This window comes from Plecotus auritus, assembly GCF_963455305.1.
Source record: "Plecotus auritus genome assembly, chromosome: 7".
Lineage (NCBI taxonomy): Eukaryota > Metazoa > Chordata > Mammalia > Chiroptera > Vespertilionidae > Plecotus > Plecotus auritus.
The window spans coordinates 93,660,999-93,676,875 of NC_137774.1; the positions used below are offsets into that span (position 1 = coordinate 93,660,999).

The following is a 15,877-nucleotide window of genomic DNA, read 5'->3' on the forward strand; positions in this document are numbered from 1 at the left end:
GTCACAGTCAGACTGAGGGCTGACTGCCCACAGTCTAAATAGCTTAATTGGCGCAGGCTAGAGGCAGTTATGGAGCCATCCACACCCTTATGTCTCTGTACCAGCCCATAGAGGCATTGTGCTTGGTGTCTTACAACAAAAGGTCTTGGAGAGGCCTGGAATGAAAAACAACAAAAGGTCTTGGAGAGGCCTGGAATGATACAAGAGGGGAAGTAACAGTGGGGGTGAGGCATATAGACCTCAGAAGAGAGCTGGGGATCAGAGAGGTTCCACAGTGACTCAGATTCTTTGAGAACCCTGTCTTGTTAATCTCTAGGGATCATATTATAATATTATATATTACTATATTTTCTATAATATAGATTATATTAATACTATATTACCTATCTGTTATATGTCTGTAATATCTATCTATTAGATGTGAACATTATACACTGAGTGGCCAGATTATTTTGATCTCTGAACGCATAATAATCTGGCCACTCTGTGTGTGTGTGTGTGTGTGTGTGTGTGTGTGTGTGTGTGTGTATATATATATATATATATATATATATATATATATATATATATATTTTTTTTTTTTTTTTTTTAGAGGCCTGGCCAGCCTGCCTGCTGGTCAAACTCCTGGATGAGGGGACAATTTGCATATTAGCCTTTTATTATATAGAATATATACTGAGTGGCCAGATTATTATGCATTCAGAGATCATAATAATCTGGCCACTCAGTGTATACATGGAATAGTGGCAGTTGCTGGTGGGGCAGGGACCGTGAGGATACAGGGCCAGAGATAAAATTCTTACCTGGCTTTTCGGCGAGTGGCACATCCCGAAGCTCCGTGCAGAGGTCTCCTCCATAGCCAAGTCCACACTCACAGGTGAAGTGGGTGCCCTGCTCCCGACAGTGCCCGTCATTCTGACAGGGGTTCCGCAGACATGGGCTTTCTACAAGGATGAAAGGGGTTGCGGGGGGTGGTTCTGGGAGGACACCCACAGTCCAGGAGAGGGAATAAAGCAGCAGCTTCCACTCCTGTCTCTGCACTCACTAGCCCTGGCTCTAGGAAAATTGTTCACCTCGGAAGTCCTTGTTTTTTTAACCTGTGAAATGGGAACATTATGCTTGCCTCCAAGTGCTGAGTAAGGACTAAAGGAGATCATGGAAAGCTGATGCTAAGTGCTTGGCAGATAGCAGATGCTCAGGACACATCAGGTCCTTAACCTTTGCTCCTCTTGACAAAGGAAGGGGCTAAGTGAGAAGGAGCGGAACTAAATGGCACAAACCTCCTGGCATTGATGGGGAGGAGTCCCAGGCATAGGACTGGGAGAGACAGTCCTCAGTCCAGGGATGCCTGAGGTATGGAGGCAGCTGAAAGCCAAGGGGTGATCTAGGCTCACCTTGGAAGCAGCCACGAGTGAGGTTCCCCAGGGTGCAGATTTCCCCATCGCTGCAGCTGAGGGGCTCACACAGCAGGTGCTCTGAGCTGACACAGGTGCAGCGCTGAGAGCAATCCTCAGTCACAAAGCTGTCACCACGCTGCAGAGGGAAGAATGGCTGGGAGGAGAAGGTCCTAGTTTCCTGCCTCCACACCTCCACCCCCTCAGGGCCTCCCACACACTCCTGACCTGGTAATAGATGCCATTGTTGGTGCAACCACAGAGGGCCAGGGGGAGGCTCTGGGCACCACTGTAGATGTAGCCTGGGAGGCTGGCACAGCCTTCCACACAGGGGCCCTCACAGTCCGTGGGAGCCGCCAGGTTGGCACAAGAGGCAGGGCAGCGTGTCATACAGCTCTGATAGATGGTATTGGCTGGGCACGCCAAGGCTGAAGGGACAGAGTCACAGTCAGAGAGTGGCCAGCTGGGGTCGGCCCAACAGGTGTGGGAAGTATGGGACTGGGAAACGAGGTCTCCAAAAACTGAGCGTTGTTCCAACTCGGCCAAGAAGGTATAGGCAAGAAGTATAGGCAAGGAAGCCAGAGTGTGGGCTGGCTCTGAGTGTCTCTTTGTGACATTAAAGCACATGAAGGAAATGGAGGAGAAAAGGTGGGCATTGGTGGGAAGGAGCAAGATCAGTGACAGGGTGGGGTTGAAGCTTCCCTGGCAGAGGCAGAGAGGGCTTAGGTTGGGAGGATGCTGGCATGGTGAGCACTGAGTGATGGGGCACCCAGAGCAGAAGCCCCAGGTAGGAGCAATGGTGGTGACACAGAGCTGAGCAGAAGTAGAAATGGCTGACGGGGTCACGTCAGTGCCTCACCGCAGCGAGTGTGGTCCCGCCAGCTGGCCAGGGTGGTGCCTGCCTCCTGGCAGATGATGGCATAGGCGCTGAGAACGTGGCAGCGCAGCTCCTCCTGCTCTTCAGGGCCCCGGGTGACACACAGATCAAACATACAGTGCCTAGGGGAGCCGCGGGGACAGTTGAAGGCTATCAGAGAGGGGGAGGAGGCAAGGACACCCAGCCCTGCAGAATAAGCCTGGAAGCCCCAGCAGAAAGACAGGCAGTGTGTGTGTGTGTGTGTGTGTGTGTGTGTGTGTGTGTGTGTATGGAGGCCACAGAGAAGTGAGCCAAACAGCAAAAGTCAGAGACAGGCAGTCAGAGAAAGGAGGCTATTTTCAGTGTCCTGGGCTCCTGACTCACTCTTGGAAGGGCTCCGGGGCCACAGTCTGGTGACAGGCGGCAAAGGGGCCCTGGGGGTCCACCAACACTCTACAGGCCTGGGTGCTGTTGATGAGCTCCAGCTGCTCTGGGCTGCATTCTGACACATCGAAGCCTGCCTTCTCTTCTCCCTCCTCTTCCTCTTGGATGGACCTGAGGCAGAGACAGCCAAGGGCCAGGGGAGGCTCACAGAAGCCCGTGAATTTAGGAAGAACTGAGGGGAGGGCATGGGCACAGGTGCCCCTCCACCTCCAGGATTAGGAGAATCAGGCAGGTGTGTCTGGGCACTTGCCTGCGGGTTTCCTCCACTGCTGAGAATATGGGATGAGCGGGGTGTGGACAGATATTGGGCTGTTGCTCATGCCCTGGAGCCTGGGCCTCCCTGCCCAGAGCCCCAACCCTCTCACCTTGAGAAGCGGGGGAGGCCTCCCTTGGTCTTCACTTCCCAACTGTTGCCGAAATTGTTGAGGTTCTGAGTGAGGGCACCATTGGGCAGCATAAATTCATTGTTCTGATTCTTGTCAAAGTTCCCGCACAGGCCACACACAAGTCCCTGGTACGTGCTGGGCAGGGAGATCACTGCAGAAGGAAGGGGCATCCAGGACTCCCCACCTCTTTGCTTTCCCACCCTCCTGGGGCCTCCACTGGAGCTCGGGGCCACACTCCCAGGCAGGGGTCCTCTCTCACCATGCTAGGTCTGTCTAAGATGTGGTCCTCGCCCCCCACCCCCCAGTCCCCACATCCCTGAAACTTCCCTGTCCCTAGCCTCAGGTACCTGCATTGTTCTTTCCATCAAAGCTGACAGTCAACTCAAAATCAGTAATCATATACAGCCGATGGCTCCGAATGGTAACCTGCAGTTGCTTGTTGGGGTTGTAGGGGGTGTCCATCTTCTGGTCGTTGACCTGGAGAGGGAAGACAGGAGCCGGGGGAGCCCTGACTCAACCTGCCCCCCTGCAGCTATGGCCCTGCCTCTCTTGGCACAGCTCAGTGCCTCTCTGTGTCACTGCTCCATGGAAGAAGACACGCCAGTAGGTTTCGCTGTCTGTGTGGCAAAGGCCTCCCAGAGATCTGCTGCCTCTGCAGCCCCAGCCCCTTTCTTGCAAAAACATTAGCAGAGTGGATGGCCCTGGTAGTTCCTCAGGCGGCTCCACCTTCTTATTGCAGGCTTTCTCTTTCTCTCTCATTCCCATTCCCATCTCTCTCCAGCCTTTTGCTTAATCACATGCCCTCCACTGCCTCTCCCCACGACATGAGTATGACACTAACTCCAAGTTCTATAATCAGGCGGCCGCCATCAGAAACTTCCCAGGAAATAGAGTCCAGGCTTCCCACGGCCCAGGTGGCCTCCCCAGAACCTCCCGGCCTGTCCCGCCTCTTACCACAAGCTGCAGTTCAGCCTGGAGCTGGACTGTATAGCCGTAGACTATCACAATGACTTCATGCAGGAAGATCTGGCTGAGGGGCATATGCATTTTGTTGCGTCCCTCCACCACCAGGGGCACCACACTCCTGGGGAGCGTGTCCACGGTCTTGACCAGAATGTAGGTCATGCGGCCCTGGAAGTGGTAGCTAACACCATCAAATGTGCGGTAATGGGGGTCTCCGAAAATCGAGCAACGTTCCAACTCTGCCAAGAAGGACCAACACTGAGAAGGCACCCTGCCCAGATATAACGGCCCCCAGAATCCTGGCCTGGTCTCTTGTCGCCCGCCCCCTCTTAGCCCTGAGCCCCCTTGATACTTAAGCTCAAACTTTCCCTTCTCTCAGTCCCATTAAAAACCCGAGAGCATCTCCTCATCCAGTTCCCTCTTTTTGCCCTTGAAGGAGTGAATCCCATAGAGGGTCATGACTCGCAGGGAACCACAGAGAACCCAGGCCCGCCCCATGCCTGAGCTTGGCTTTCTCTCTGCAGAGCTTTGCAGCCTCTATCCACCTCCCATATGCCTCCCTTACTGTGGGGGGTGCATGTGCTGCTGCCGTTGGAGCTGGACTGGCAGTGAGAGCCAGAGGGGCAGATGAAGGGCTGGCACTGAATGGTTCCTGCTCTGCAGGTACAGTTCTGGGTGCAGCCATTGGAGAGCCAGGTTTTTCCTGTCTGTGGAAGCCATAGGAAGAGCAAGGGAATGAGGTGGGAAGGTCAGTTCTTCTTCCTCTCGCCCCTTCAGCCCAAGCCCACAGTCTAAATAGCTTAATTGGCGCAGGCTAGAGGCAGTTATGGAGCCATCCACACCCTTATGTCTCTGTACCAGCCCATAGAGGCATTGTGCTTGGTGTCTTACATATGTTGTTCAGGAGTTAACTACTGGACCCATCTTACAGATAAGGAAACTGAGGTACCCTGAGTGGTACCATTAGGATTCAAACCAAGGCCATGCTCCTCTGATACACTGTGCTGTATCCCAAGTTTTGGATTCCTCAGATCCAAACAACACCCCCCCCAGCCCAGGCCTGGCTGGAGACCGCCCTGCCCTGTTGCCACAGGTAGGGCCTGCCACACAGACACGGCACCCCAGGCTGATAGAGGCTGAGGAAAGGAGAGAGTACCATCTTCAAGGTGTGCTGTTCCCACCCCAACCTCCTTCCCCACTCACGGGGAGGGAGCGGCCCTGAGCATCCCTGCAGCCGCACTGAGTTCTGGGCACACACTGTTGCTCACTGAGCACGTAGCCAGACTGACAAATGCAGCCCTCCTCACAGGTGGAGGGAACTTTGGTGTCATCACACTGGCCTTCCAGGTCCCAGCAGGAAAGTGAGCAGGAGGGAACGCAGGACGTGTAGGTGCTGTGGGTGGGGCATTCCAGAGCTGGGGGGAAACAAGGGGATGAAGGGGTAAAGACTTAGTGATTGTGGGCTATGTGCCAGGGCCCCAGGGAAGGAAGGAAAAAGAATGGCTCCCCCAGTTCAGCATGGGAGACAAAAGACTGGGAACAACTGGAAAGTCCATTAATAGGAAACTAGTTAAATAAATGATGATAAATGGATTATGATAGAATAGTGGAACATTACTCAGCTGCAGAACAAAGTGGGACGTGGCTATCTGACATTGAAGAGAATATATCTGATATAGTAGCATCGCCAAGTTAGATTGTCAAGTGAAAAAAATAAAGTGCAAAATACTGTGTCTCAAAGGCTATTTTTGAGAAAATAAGGAAAGTAAATTTGTATGTGCATAAAGACCTTTGGGAAAATACTGAGGTGCTGATAAGAGCAAGTTAGGCACTCCACTCATGGGGTCAGGGTGGGAGGGAGACTTCACTAGGACTCTTAATACTTTTAAAGTTTTTGAACCATATGAATGCATCGCATACTAAAAACACTTTAATCACTGTTTTAAATTTTTAAAGTTTCAGGAATTAGATAGTAGTGACGGTTGCAGAACCTTGTGAACATTCAAAAAGCCACTGGTCTGTACGCTTTAAAAGGATTGAAGCCCGGCCAGTGTTGCTCAGTAGTTGAGCATAGACCTATGAACCAGGAGGTCACGGGTTCGATTCCCGGTCAGGGTGCATGCCCGGGTTGCAGGCTCCATCCCCAATGTCTGGCATGCAGAAGGCAGCCGATCAATGATTTTCTCTCATGATTGATGTTTATATATCTCTCTCCCTCTCCCTTCCTCTCTAAAATCAATAAAAATATATTTTAAGAAAAGGAGTGAATATTATATGTGACTAATCTCTTTTTTGAAATTTTAAAGAAAAGAGCTCCAGAAGGATGCCTAGAAGTCTGCCAGGAGGGGAGAAGAACTTTCTAGGTGCAAGGAGCAGTGTGTATAAAGGCAGGGAGGGTGCAGAAAAGCAGGGCTGTGTGGGGAATGCGGTCACTGGGTGCAGGTGATGGCAGATGCTCAGGACAGGGGTGAGTGAGGAGAGGCTGGGGCAGTGTGCAGGATACCATACATCTCAGGCAGGACCTTGGACTAATACTGCAGACAACAGCCATGCAGGGGAGTAACACGATCACATATCCTTTGGAAAGACAGTGTTAGTGAAGTAGATGAGAAGCATCCCGGCCTGTCCTGGTGGGAGGGGCCTGGGCTAAGAGGTTATTGTCAACAGTGCTCCTCAGAGACAGTGAGGTCAGAAATGGGTCAGAAGTAATTGGAAAGGAGAACAGCTTTAAGGGAGCCACAGACAGAAACAGGGTTTGGGAACTATTTGGGATAACCATAGAAGACACTCACGGCAGAAACTGCTGTTTCTCCAGATTGGGGGCTTGAGCCCCTGGGCCTGGCAGGCGGCCCCAAAGGCTTGCAGAGAGTCGCAGAGGGCATGGGTTAGGCCTCTAAACTCACAGAGGGTGTGCATACAGTCCAGCAGAAAGGGCGTGAGGGCCACATGGGCGGCACACTTAGTCCAAGCCGGAGTCTGAAAGGCCACTTTGCAATGCTTCATGGCTCTCATTAGGTGAGATGGCTTGCAGTTTGCAGTCCGAGTCTCCTGATATCCTGCTTTGGTCTTCATCTGCTCATCTATTTGGTCATCTTTTTGGCAACTGGGAAGGGGAAGGGGTCATCATAGGGACAGCCACTGCCCCACTTATGAAGGTTATTTGGTGCTCCCAAATGACCCTGAAGACACCTCTTGTTTCCACTCTGGCCACCTTCCATACAGCCTCAGTTTTGAAGCCAAGAAAGGAAAACTTGCATGTTTCTCCAAATAGGTTCCCAGAACCCAGAAGCCATTCCCAGTCGAATTACACACATACAGGAAGGCTCTGCGCTCTCTACCCCAGGTGTGCCACATTATCTAGAATCCCAACTCGTGTTCCTATGAAAAGGCAGAAAGATATTGGGGACATTTACTTTGGGTTGGCCTCCTTATCTTGCCAACTATGCACAAAATCAATGTCATTCTGGGCTAGTTCGTCACTGGGCATCATTAATTCATCCTCTTCCTCATCATTGAAGTTTCCGCATATGCCACAGACCTGGGTGGGCAGAGGGGAGTCTCAGCATGCAGGGTCAGGGCAAGAAAGCACTTCTCATTTAGTACCCCTTTTTCCACTCTAAAGAGAAAGGAGAACTTATCATCCCTCTCCTGTTCTGGGCAGGGCCATCTTGGGTCTAGGGCCCCACCCCTTGTGGGGGTGCTGACTCTCCTAGGACAAGAGCCAGGTGTTTTCCTCACCTTTCCATAATAGGCTCTAGGGATTTCGATCTCTAAGAACCCGCTGCCATCAAACTTGACTTCCAGCCCAATGTAAAGGCGGAGCACGGTGTAGGTGCCACTGGCAGAGATGCTGACACCCCGGACCCGGTTGTTGGAGGGAAGGGTAACCTGTTTGCCATTGATCTGCAGAAGAGAGCAGGGCATGCGAGTAGGAAGAAGGACCAGAGAGCCCTCTCCCCAGAGCTTGCTTCCTTTGTCCCTGCCTGTGTCGCCCAGCTCACCAGCACATGATGGTCCTTTTGTAGGGTGACCAGGGAATCAAAGATGCTAATATTGAGCTGGCGGAGGTAGAAAGCAGGGGATTGGCCTTCCCTCTCCTCATTCTCGCCACTGATCTTGAAGAAGGGCAGGTCCGTGGTGAAGTGACATGTTTTCACCAGGACATAAGCACAGGTGCTCCTGATGGCATGATAATGGCCATCAAAGCTCACATAGTAGGACTTGTCTGCGATCCGGCACACTCCCATACCTGCAGGAGAGAGAGGTGGCTGAGGAGTGCCCAGCCTCAATCAAGAACAGGCATTCTCCTCACCTTCAAGGAAAGGATGTGAAGGCAAGTGGCCTCCAAAGAGAAGGAAGACAAAATAAAAGAATCAAGAAACAAGGGCTAGGCTGGTGTGAGGCTTAGGGGTAGGACGGGTATTATTCTGCCAGGGAGAGACTTCTAATGTCCCATCTAAGTCCACATCGGCTATGGGAGAACCATGAGTGACTGACTTCAAGGAGTCCTTCCCAGCAGACAGTGCAGTGGTCATCTTTCCCCACCAGAAGCTCTGTACAGCAGGGCCACAAACTGGACTGCTCCAGATGGCAGTGAGGAGAGTATAAGGGGAAATTGGGGAGAGCTTGTCTTGGTGGCTGGGGGGTCCTCTTGCATGCTCAGTGGCCTCATACCTGAAGTCCGGCAGCGTATCAGCCCATGCAGGGCCCAGCACAGTTGTTCAGGCTTGCAGGAGATGTCGAGGCAGGAGATGTTGTGGGTGGAGCAGGAGCAGAGCCTGGAGCAGGTATTGTCCGTGTACCAGCTCTCCCCAACCTGTGGATGTGGGCATGCAACAGAAACTTGGAAGCCAGAGACAGACTGGCCCCCCACACCCTAAGAACTCCCTGTGAGGCTGGCTTCATTCAGTGTTTACCTCCATCACAACCCTCTCTCAGCCTTTTGACTCTGGGCTTACTCCTTAGCTCCCAGTACTGGCCCGCCTTACTCCTTCTGCCCCCAAACTTGTAGCGCTTGGAAGGGCAGGACACCCCTTTTGTCTGGCCTCTCACCGGGTAGTAGGAGCCCCGGGGGTCGGTGCAGCCACACTCATTGAAGGGCACACAGGAGGTTCCACTCAGGACATGGCCTTTTTGGCACTCGCAGCCCTCAGCACAGGGCAGTGCTGCTGGGCAGTCTTGTGGGGTGTTCAGGGTGTGGCAGGTGGCTGGGCAAGGGTTGGCACAGGGGCTGTAGCTGCTGCCAGCAGGGCACTTCAGAGCTAAGAAGAAACCAGTGTTAGGAAGGGCTGAGTGATTTCCACCTCCCTGCCCTTGGGGCATCAATAATTCTTGGGAATGTGTATTAGACTAGTGGATAAATGAAATGGGGTCAATCCATATAATGGAATATGATTCAGCCTTAAAAGAGGGAATTCTGGCACATACTTACAACATGGATGAACACTGAATACATTACGCTAAGTGAAACAAGCCAGTCACAAAAAGACAAATACATGAGGTCCCTAGAGCGGTCAAATTCATAGAGACAGAGAAGAAAATTCTGGGTGCCTGGGGTTAGGGTAGGGGGGGTGGGGGAATGGGAAGTTAGTGCTTAATGGGGACAGAGTTTCAGTTTGGGAAGATGAAAAAGGTCCGGAGATGAATGGAGTTGATGGTTGCATAACAATGTGAATGTACTTAATGCTATAGAATTGGACACTTAAAAATCTTTAAAATGGGAAATTTTACAGTATGTATATTTTACATGCAATTAAAAAAAAATGAGTTCCTGGGAAAGACAGGAAGAAAGGAAACAGCTGGCCTAGGTAAGAGGGAAAGATGCAGTAACCAAATGAGGGTGGAACTTTGGTAAGGTGAGAATCAGGTGGAGGAGGCTCCTGGTGCAGTAGAGGTGAGGGATGGGCTTGGGGAAACTGGGAAGTGGAGAACAGAGGAGGTCCCCTGTGGGTGCTGAGGACTAGGCTGTGAAGGAAAAATCAGAGGAATAGAACTTAGGGAAAAGAGGAGAGGTCAAGGCTGGGGCGGGCGGGGGGCCTCTTCCAGGCTGCAGGAGTGACGGTCAGGTCACTTACGGCAGAAGGTGCTGTTCCGCCAGACAGGCGGCTGGCTGGCCTGTGCACACTGGGATGCATAGGCCTGCAGGGAGCGGCACAGAGTCAGGGCATCACCCTTGGTCCCACACTGGCCATGCACACAACTGGCAAAGCTGGAGCCTGGGGGTACCACCTTGTGGCACTGGGAGAAGGGGCCTGAGGATGAAACCATAGGTGTGTAAGAGAAGGGACCAGAACCAGCAGCTGCTTGGGGCAAATTCGACATCCATTTTCATCAAAACCTGTATTTACTGAGAACGTACTTCCTGAGACGTAAAAGCAGCTTATCCTTCAGGCTCCCTAGAAGGTGCACACTGCCTCTGCACACTTCCTCCTGACTTTCTGTCTATTTCATGTTTCTCTTCCTGCCTCCCTGACCAGTCCCCCTCCTCTTTCTCTGGCCCTGTGGGGAGGGGTGGTAAAAAGAGCCAGCAGGGGATGAGGCTTACCCAGAGGGTTGATTAAGATATTACAGTTCTTATTCCAGGTGTCTGCCATTTCATTCTCCTGGCATCTGGGAGGTTTGCCACCCGCAGAGAAGCAGCTAACCCAAAAAAGGGGGGAAGGATAGGAATTTAGGGTTGGAGGAACCTTCCCACAAACTGAAAAGTATAGAGAAAAACAGGGACATGAATAAGAACAGGAGAAGAGAACAAAGTTGTGCCCTCAAGTAGGAGGGTCAGAAGATACAGAAGGAAGGAAGGTTCCTTCTCAGTATAGACTGCCCAAAGGTTCTCCAAAGAGACAGGTTAGTAAGCACAGGAGAAGTCAGCAGGCAGGGGCATGGGAGGTCCGAACAACCTTTCATCACATCCATTATCGGAGAGATTGGGGACACCAAGGACACCTGCAGGCTGCCTGCTGAGGCTCTTCCTCGGGTCCATCTCCCCTCTATTCCCAGCTCACCCAGATTCAGAGTATTCGTTTGACTTCCAGGCAACCCCCAGTTCGATGGAGTTGTCTGCAGGCTTTCCATCTGGTTTCAGATTGTCATCTGAACTGTTGTTGTTGTAGTTTCCTGGAGGAGGGAGCAGTTAACAGAGGTCACAGATGAATCCTGCAAGCAGCCCCAGCCCCAGGACCACCACTTTCCTTACCCCATGAGGCTCCTTCACTCCTCACTCCACAGACTAAGGTTAACTTCTTCTTCACCTGGAGCTTCCCTTAACACCCACCCTCACGCCGAATGCCTTCCACCCATGCAGCAGTGGACAAGCACTTCGGACACCTAATTAAGTGTGTGGTTAAGCAATGAATAGGACAGGCTCCTTCCTGTTGTCCTGGCTTTGCCTGCAGGCGCCCAAAGAACTCACCGCACAGCCCGCAGAGCCGGCCAGCATAGGTGGAGGGCACTGTCACTTTGACCAGGTGGTTCCCATCATAGCGAACTTGAAGCCCCAAATCCGTGTAGAGGAAAATGAAAGAGCCACTGTGCCTAATGCCTACCCGACCTTGTGCAGGCCATACAGGCAGGGTCACCCGGCGACCATTCAGCTACAGAGGCAAGGAGGACATGGTAAAGAAAGGCATTTGGAACAAGAATAACAACAGGACCAAGACGGGAGCAGGAGAGGGACAGAGGGCGTGTCTCAGGACCTGGGGCTGGATCTGCTGTGGGGAACTCCTAGGGGCTCTGGAAGCCAGATAGGCAGGTCTGCAGGCAAGGAGGGGCAGAGTGGAGGTTCTGAGCAGACTGGTCAGTGTGGAGCCCCAGGAGGTAGGCAGAGGCACGTACCACAACCTTGTAGCCTTTGATCAGCGAGATTTTGAGTTTGAAGACCTGTATGTGGACGGCGGTCACATGGGAGACCTCCACATTCCCACCTCGGAACTCATTGGTGGTGCTCACAACAAAGTAGTTGTCAAGGGACCTCGGCCAGCAAAGCTGGGTGAGGGTGTAGCTGCAGGTGCCCATGAAGTGGTGCAGGGCTCCATCGAATGTCAGGTAGTGGGGATCCCCTGAGACAGTGCAGGTGGCAGACCCTGGGAAGGACGAGATGGGGTCAGAGGGGCACTAACCCTGAGGTTCCATCCTGATGAGTCCACATTGGGGTAGTCAGCTTGGCTTGGAGAGGTCAAGAACAGGGACTACCCCAACCTCACTCTCTGGGTCCTTGGAGACACTACTTGGTTCTGGGCAACTGCCTTCTAGCCCCTGGATCTGCTCCAGCTCTCTGGGGAGCCTGCTTTAGGGCAAGGTCATGCCCTTGCTTGAGGCTGCATAGGCAGCCCCTCTGCTCACCTTCCACCTAACTGCTCACCTGTGGCATGGCAGCCGTAAATGCCATCCTGCTGACTGCAGACCTCCTGAGCCTCGCACCTCCAGAGCACACAACGTATTTTGCTGTTGCCCTCACAGATACAGAGCTGTCTGCAGTCTGGTGCAAACCAGTGCTGCCCTACCTGGAAGGAAGGAAGGAAGGAAGGAAGGAAGGAAGGGAAGAAAAAGAGGTTATTCCCAGGTCTGACTATTCAGTGCTATTCAGTGCCCACTGCTATTCAGACCATTGGCCTGCCCAAAGCTCCAGGATTAGTTGCAAAAGTCTGGTATTCACTCACTAATCCAATAATTCCATCATCTGCTTGTTCCTTCACTATTTCAACAGATATTTATGCCTTCAGGGTGCCAAGCATTAGGAATTTAGTAAGGAACTGGATGGATTCTGTCTTTGCCATAAGGCGGCAACTCATGACCCAGTGGGGCAGTAAACAAATAAACAGATAGACCATGTACTCCAACAAAATATGCACCCAAAGAAGACAAGCAGGGCATCCAGTGAGAGTTTCCTGCCTTCAAAACAGATAGTAAGTGCTTGCTATAAGAGATTAGAGAGGTGCTTTCCGATTTTGCCTATCAAGAAGGCTTCAAGGAGGAGGCAGCATTTCAAAAGGGCCTCAAAGGAGGTGACATTCCAATAGGCATAGGTGGCTGGAGGCAGAGCAGTGTGAAAGGAGCTGAAAAGAAGGTGAAATTGAGAGGAAGGCAAGACAGAGAGCGTTCAGTGGGCCTGGAACGAGGGCCAAGGAGAGAAGATCCAAGTGGGCCTCAGGTGGTAGATGGCTTTGACAGACATCAGTGTCATTTCCAGGACTTGTGGTGATTGAAGGACCAGCAAAGAAGGAAGAGAGAAACTATATAGATGAGGATTTGACTCCAAATGCTGCCTCTGAGAAAAATGTGGAGACAGGGCCCAGGAGGGAGCCGAAGTCCTTCAGCAGAGAAAGGGGGCTTGGAAGGAGAGAAGAGTGGAAAAAGTGCAGGGAAGACACAGATGCAAGAAAATGACTCGGGGACATGGAGGCAGGGAAGATGGGAGGGGAGAACAGCAGGGGTCTCAGGCTCTGCCAGGTAGTGTAAGCAGTAACTGATTCCATCCCAGTCTGCTTAAAAAGTACTAGAGGTAAACAAGGAAAAAGGGAAAGGAGAACTAAACCAGAATTTCCGTAATCCCAGCCATGCAGGCCCTACCACACCCCCTTCTCTCTTGCTGTCACCTCAAATGCCTGAGGAGGGCTTTCTGGCTTCATGGCTAAGAGGCCCAGCCCCAGAGACTCACCATGATGTAGCGGCCCATGAAGTCAAGGCACCCACATTGGGATCGGGGGATGCACTGAAGACCACTGAGGATGAAGCCAGGGTTGCACTCACAGCCCTCCACGCATCGGTCCTGGCAGGACATGCCAGAGAAATTGGAGTGGCAGGTCTCAGGGCACTGCTTGGCACATATGGTGTACTTGCTGTTAGGTGGGCAGTCCAGAGCTGGTGGAAGGAGAAGCACAGGTAAGAAGGGTATGAGGCCAGCCAAGGACAAGAGAAAGAAGGTCCGTATCTAGTTCGTAATCCAGAGTTCAGAAGGCCCACCACTAGAGGCTTCTGCCCATGTTGAGAAGAAGAGAGGAACTGGGAGCAGCATGACTGAGTAACTCAGTGTCTAGCTTAAGCCTGGAAGAGAGTCCTGCAAGGAACGACCAAGAGTCAGGTCTGTGGGAGCAGACTGATCCAAGAACCTCAAGAGTGTGCTATGCAGACAAACCCAACATAAATGGTCAAGGAGGAAGGAGAGCTAGGGGACCACCATGTGGCCTCGAACAAGGGCATGGCCTTGCCCTAAAGCATCTCTCCAGAGAGCTGGGTCATAATCAGCAGGTGTGCAGCAGTCATGGTGCAACCTCCCAGCCACAAGTCTGTATTTTATGTGTGCACCAGGCACACACCCCTAGGCATTGCTCTGCACAGCTCAGGCAGCTGGGAAGGCTTTCTGAGTTTATAAGTGACTGTGATTTTCTCAGTGGATATTTCTGATTCTGCAGACTTCCCCATCCACACGTGGAAGTGAAGGGGTTAAACCAGGTGCTCCCAAGCCTGTGCTAATACTCTTAGATGCTGGCCCTCTGCTCCCATATGTGTCTGAAGGAAGCACTGCCCCACCCCCTGCTTCTCTGCACAACTCACAGCAGAACTGGGGTCCTCTCCAGGGCTTCACCATGTAGCCAGCAGCCTGGCAGGCCTCAGTCAAGGCTGCCATATGGACACACAGCATCTGCTGCAGCCCCTGGTATTTACACATGTCAAACATGCAGTTGTTGAAGAAGAAAGAGGCCATGAGGTGAGGCAGACATGTCCTGCAGAGAGAGGCCAGGTCAGAGGGACCGAGGGGGCAGAGAGGGCAGAGCTTCTTGTATTGGAAGACCCCCAACCCCTGCCACACACACCCCCATCCTGCCCCCCTTCATACTCAAAGGCTCCATGGAAGACTATGATCCGTCCACAGAACTCTGGCCCCGATAGAGTGTTCTGCAAGGTTGAGTTGCAAGATGGGGGGTTTGCCTTGTTCTGGCACCTAGAAGAGACACCCCCAAATGCCCTAAGAGCCAAAGTTTGCCTCCATTCGGCCCCTACCCCAGCAGTCTCCCAGTTCTCAGCAACCCTAGTAGAGAACACTTGAACATCAAGCCCTAAAGAAGATGGAAACCTGGGCTGGACAAGCAAGAGGGGGCCAGTTCACAACTGTCTGAAGAACATTGGTGGTAGGGTGAGCATGTTGGTAATGAGTTCATGAACTTGGCTATGACAAAAGTGGGGGTATGCAGAAGAAGAGGAGAAAAGGCGTGATGCCAGTCAGAGTGCTTGGTTCTTAAAGGGGCAAAGGAGGCTGCCAACAGAGATGGAGACGTCTTCACTCACTTCCTTTCCATATTGTCTGCTGCCGGCCAGCTGTTGCCCAGCTCCTCATGTTGCGCTGGCCTGCCATCAGGTATCTGATTGTTGTTGCTACGTGTGCTACTGTCACTGTAATGGCTGCCACAGAAACTACAGAGTTTGCTAGAGTAGGTGCTGTGGGGGGCAGAGAGACATGGAAGCATTAACGGAAAGAAGAGGCCTTCATCATGTGAGGGATCACAGCAGAGTGGGATGAGTGCGCGTGTTGTAATGAGTTCATGGACTTGGCTGGGACAGAAGTGGGGGTGGCAGAAGAAGAAGGAGGAGGAGAAGAGATGTCCTCACTCACTCCTCCTCTGTATCCTCTATTGTCTGCCAGGTTATGCCCAGTTCCTCCTCATCGCGTGCTGCCTTGCCATCAGGCATCTGGTTGTCGTTGCTACTGTCGCCATCATAGTTGCCACAGAAACCGCAGAGTTTGCCATAGTAAGTGCTGCAGGGGGCAGGGTGAGGAGGAGGCATTAATGGAAGGAAGGGGCCTTAGTTATCTGAGGGACCACAGCAAAGTGGGATGAGTG

At 52.2% G+C, this 15,877-nt stretch overlaps 1 protein-coding gene across 1 annotated transcript in view; it reads right to left on the reverse strand.

Annotated features, from left to right (window-relative positions):
• ZAN (zonadhesin) overlaps positions 1-15,877 on the reverse strand; it is a gene marked incomplete at both ends in the record, with an annotated part of 29,705 nt that overhangs the window by 1,068 nt on the left and 12,760 nt on the right. Inside the window, 26 exons of the mRNA XM_080677460.1 lie at positions 804-944; positions 1,395-1,533; positions 1,623-1,822; positions 2,254-2,393; positions 2,635-2,805; positions 3,060-3,231; positions 3,428-3,557; positions 4,035-4,282; positions 4,609-4,750; positions 5,247-5,458; positions 6,836-7,146; positions 7,457-7,581; positions 7,782-7,946; positions 8,045-8,292; positions 8,718-8,859; positions 9,096-9,304; positions 10,118-10,294; positions 10,588-10,682; positions 11,045-11,156; positions 11,452-11,632; positions 11,874-12,121; positions 12,400-12,541; positions 13,696-13,898; positions 14,592-14,761; positions 14,875-14,979; positions 15,649-15,792. Coding sequence (XP_080533586.1) covers positions 804-944; positions 1,395-1,533; positions 1,623-1,822; positions 2,254-2,393; positions 2,635-2,805; positions 3,060-3,231; positions 3,428-3,557; positions 4,035-4,282; positions 4,609-4,750; positions 5,247-5,458; positions 6,836-7,146; positions 7,457-7,581; positions 7,782-7,946; positions 8,045-8,292; positions 8,718-8,859; positions 9,096-9,304; positions 10,118-10,294; positions 10,588-10,682; positions 11,045-11,156; positions 11,452-11,632; positions 11,874-12,121; positions 12,400-12,541; positions 13,696-13,898; positions 14,592-14,761; positions 14,875-14,979; positions 15,649-15,792 — 4,472 coding nt within the window. The remainder of the gene's footprint in view (positions 1-803; positions 945-1,394; positions 1,534-1,622; positions 1,823-2,253; positions 2,394-2,634; positions 2,806-3,059; positions 3,232-3,427; positions 3,558-4,034; positions 4,283-4,608; positions 4,751-5,246; positions 5,459-6,835; positions 7,147-7,456; positions 7,582-7,781; positions 7,947-8,044; positions 8,293-8,717; positions 8,860-9,095; positions 9,305-10,117; positions 10,295-10,587; positions 10,683-11,044; positions 11,157-11,451; positions 11,633-11,873; positions 12,122-12,399; positions 12,542-13,695; positions 13,899-14,591; positions 14,762-14,874; positions 14,980-15,648; positions 15,793-15,877) is intronic.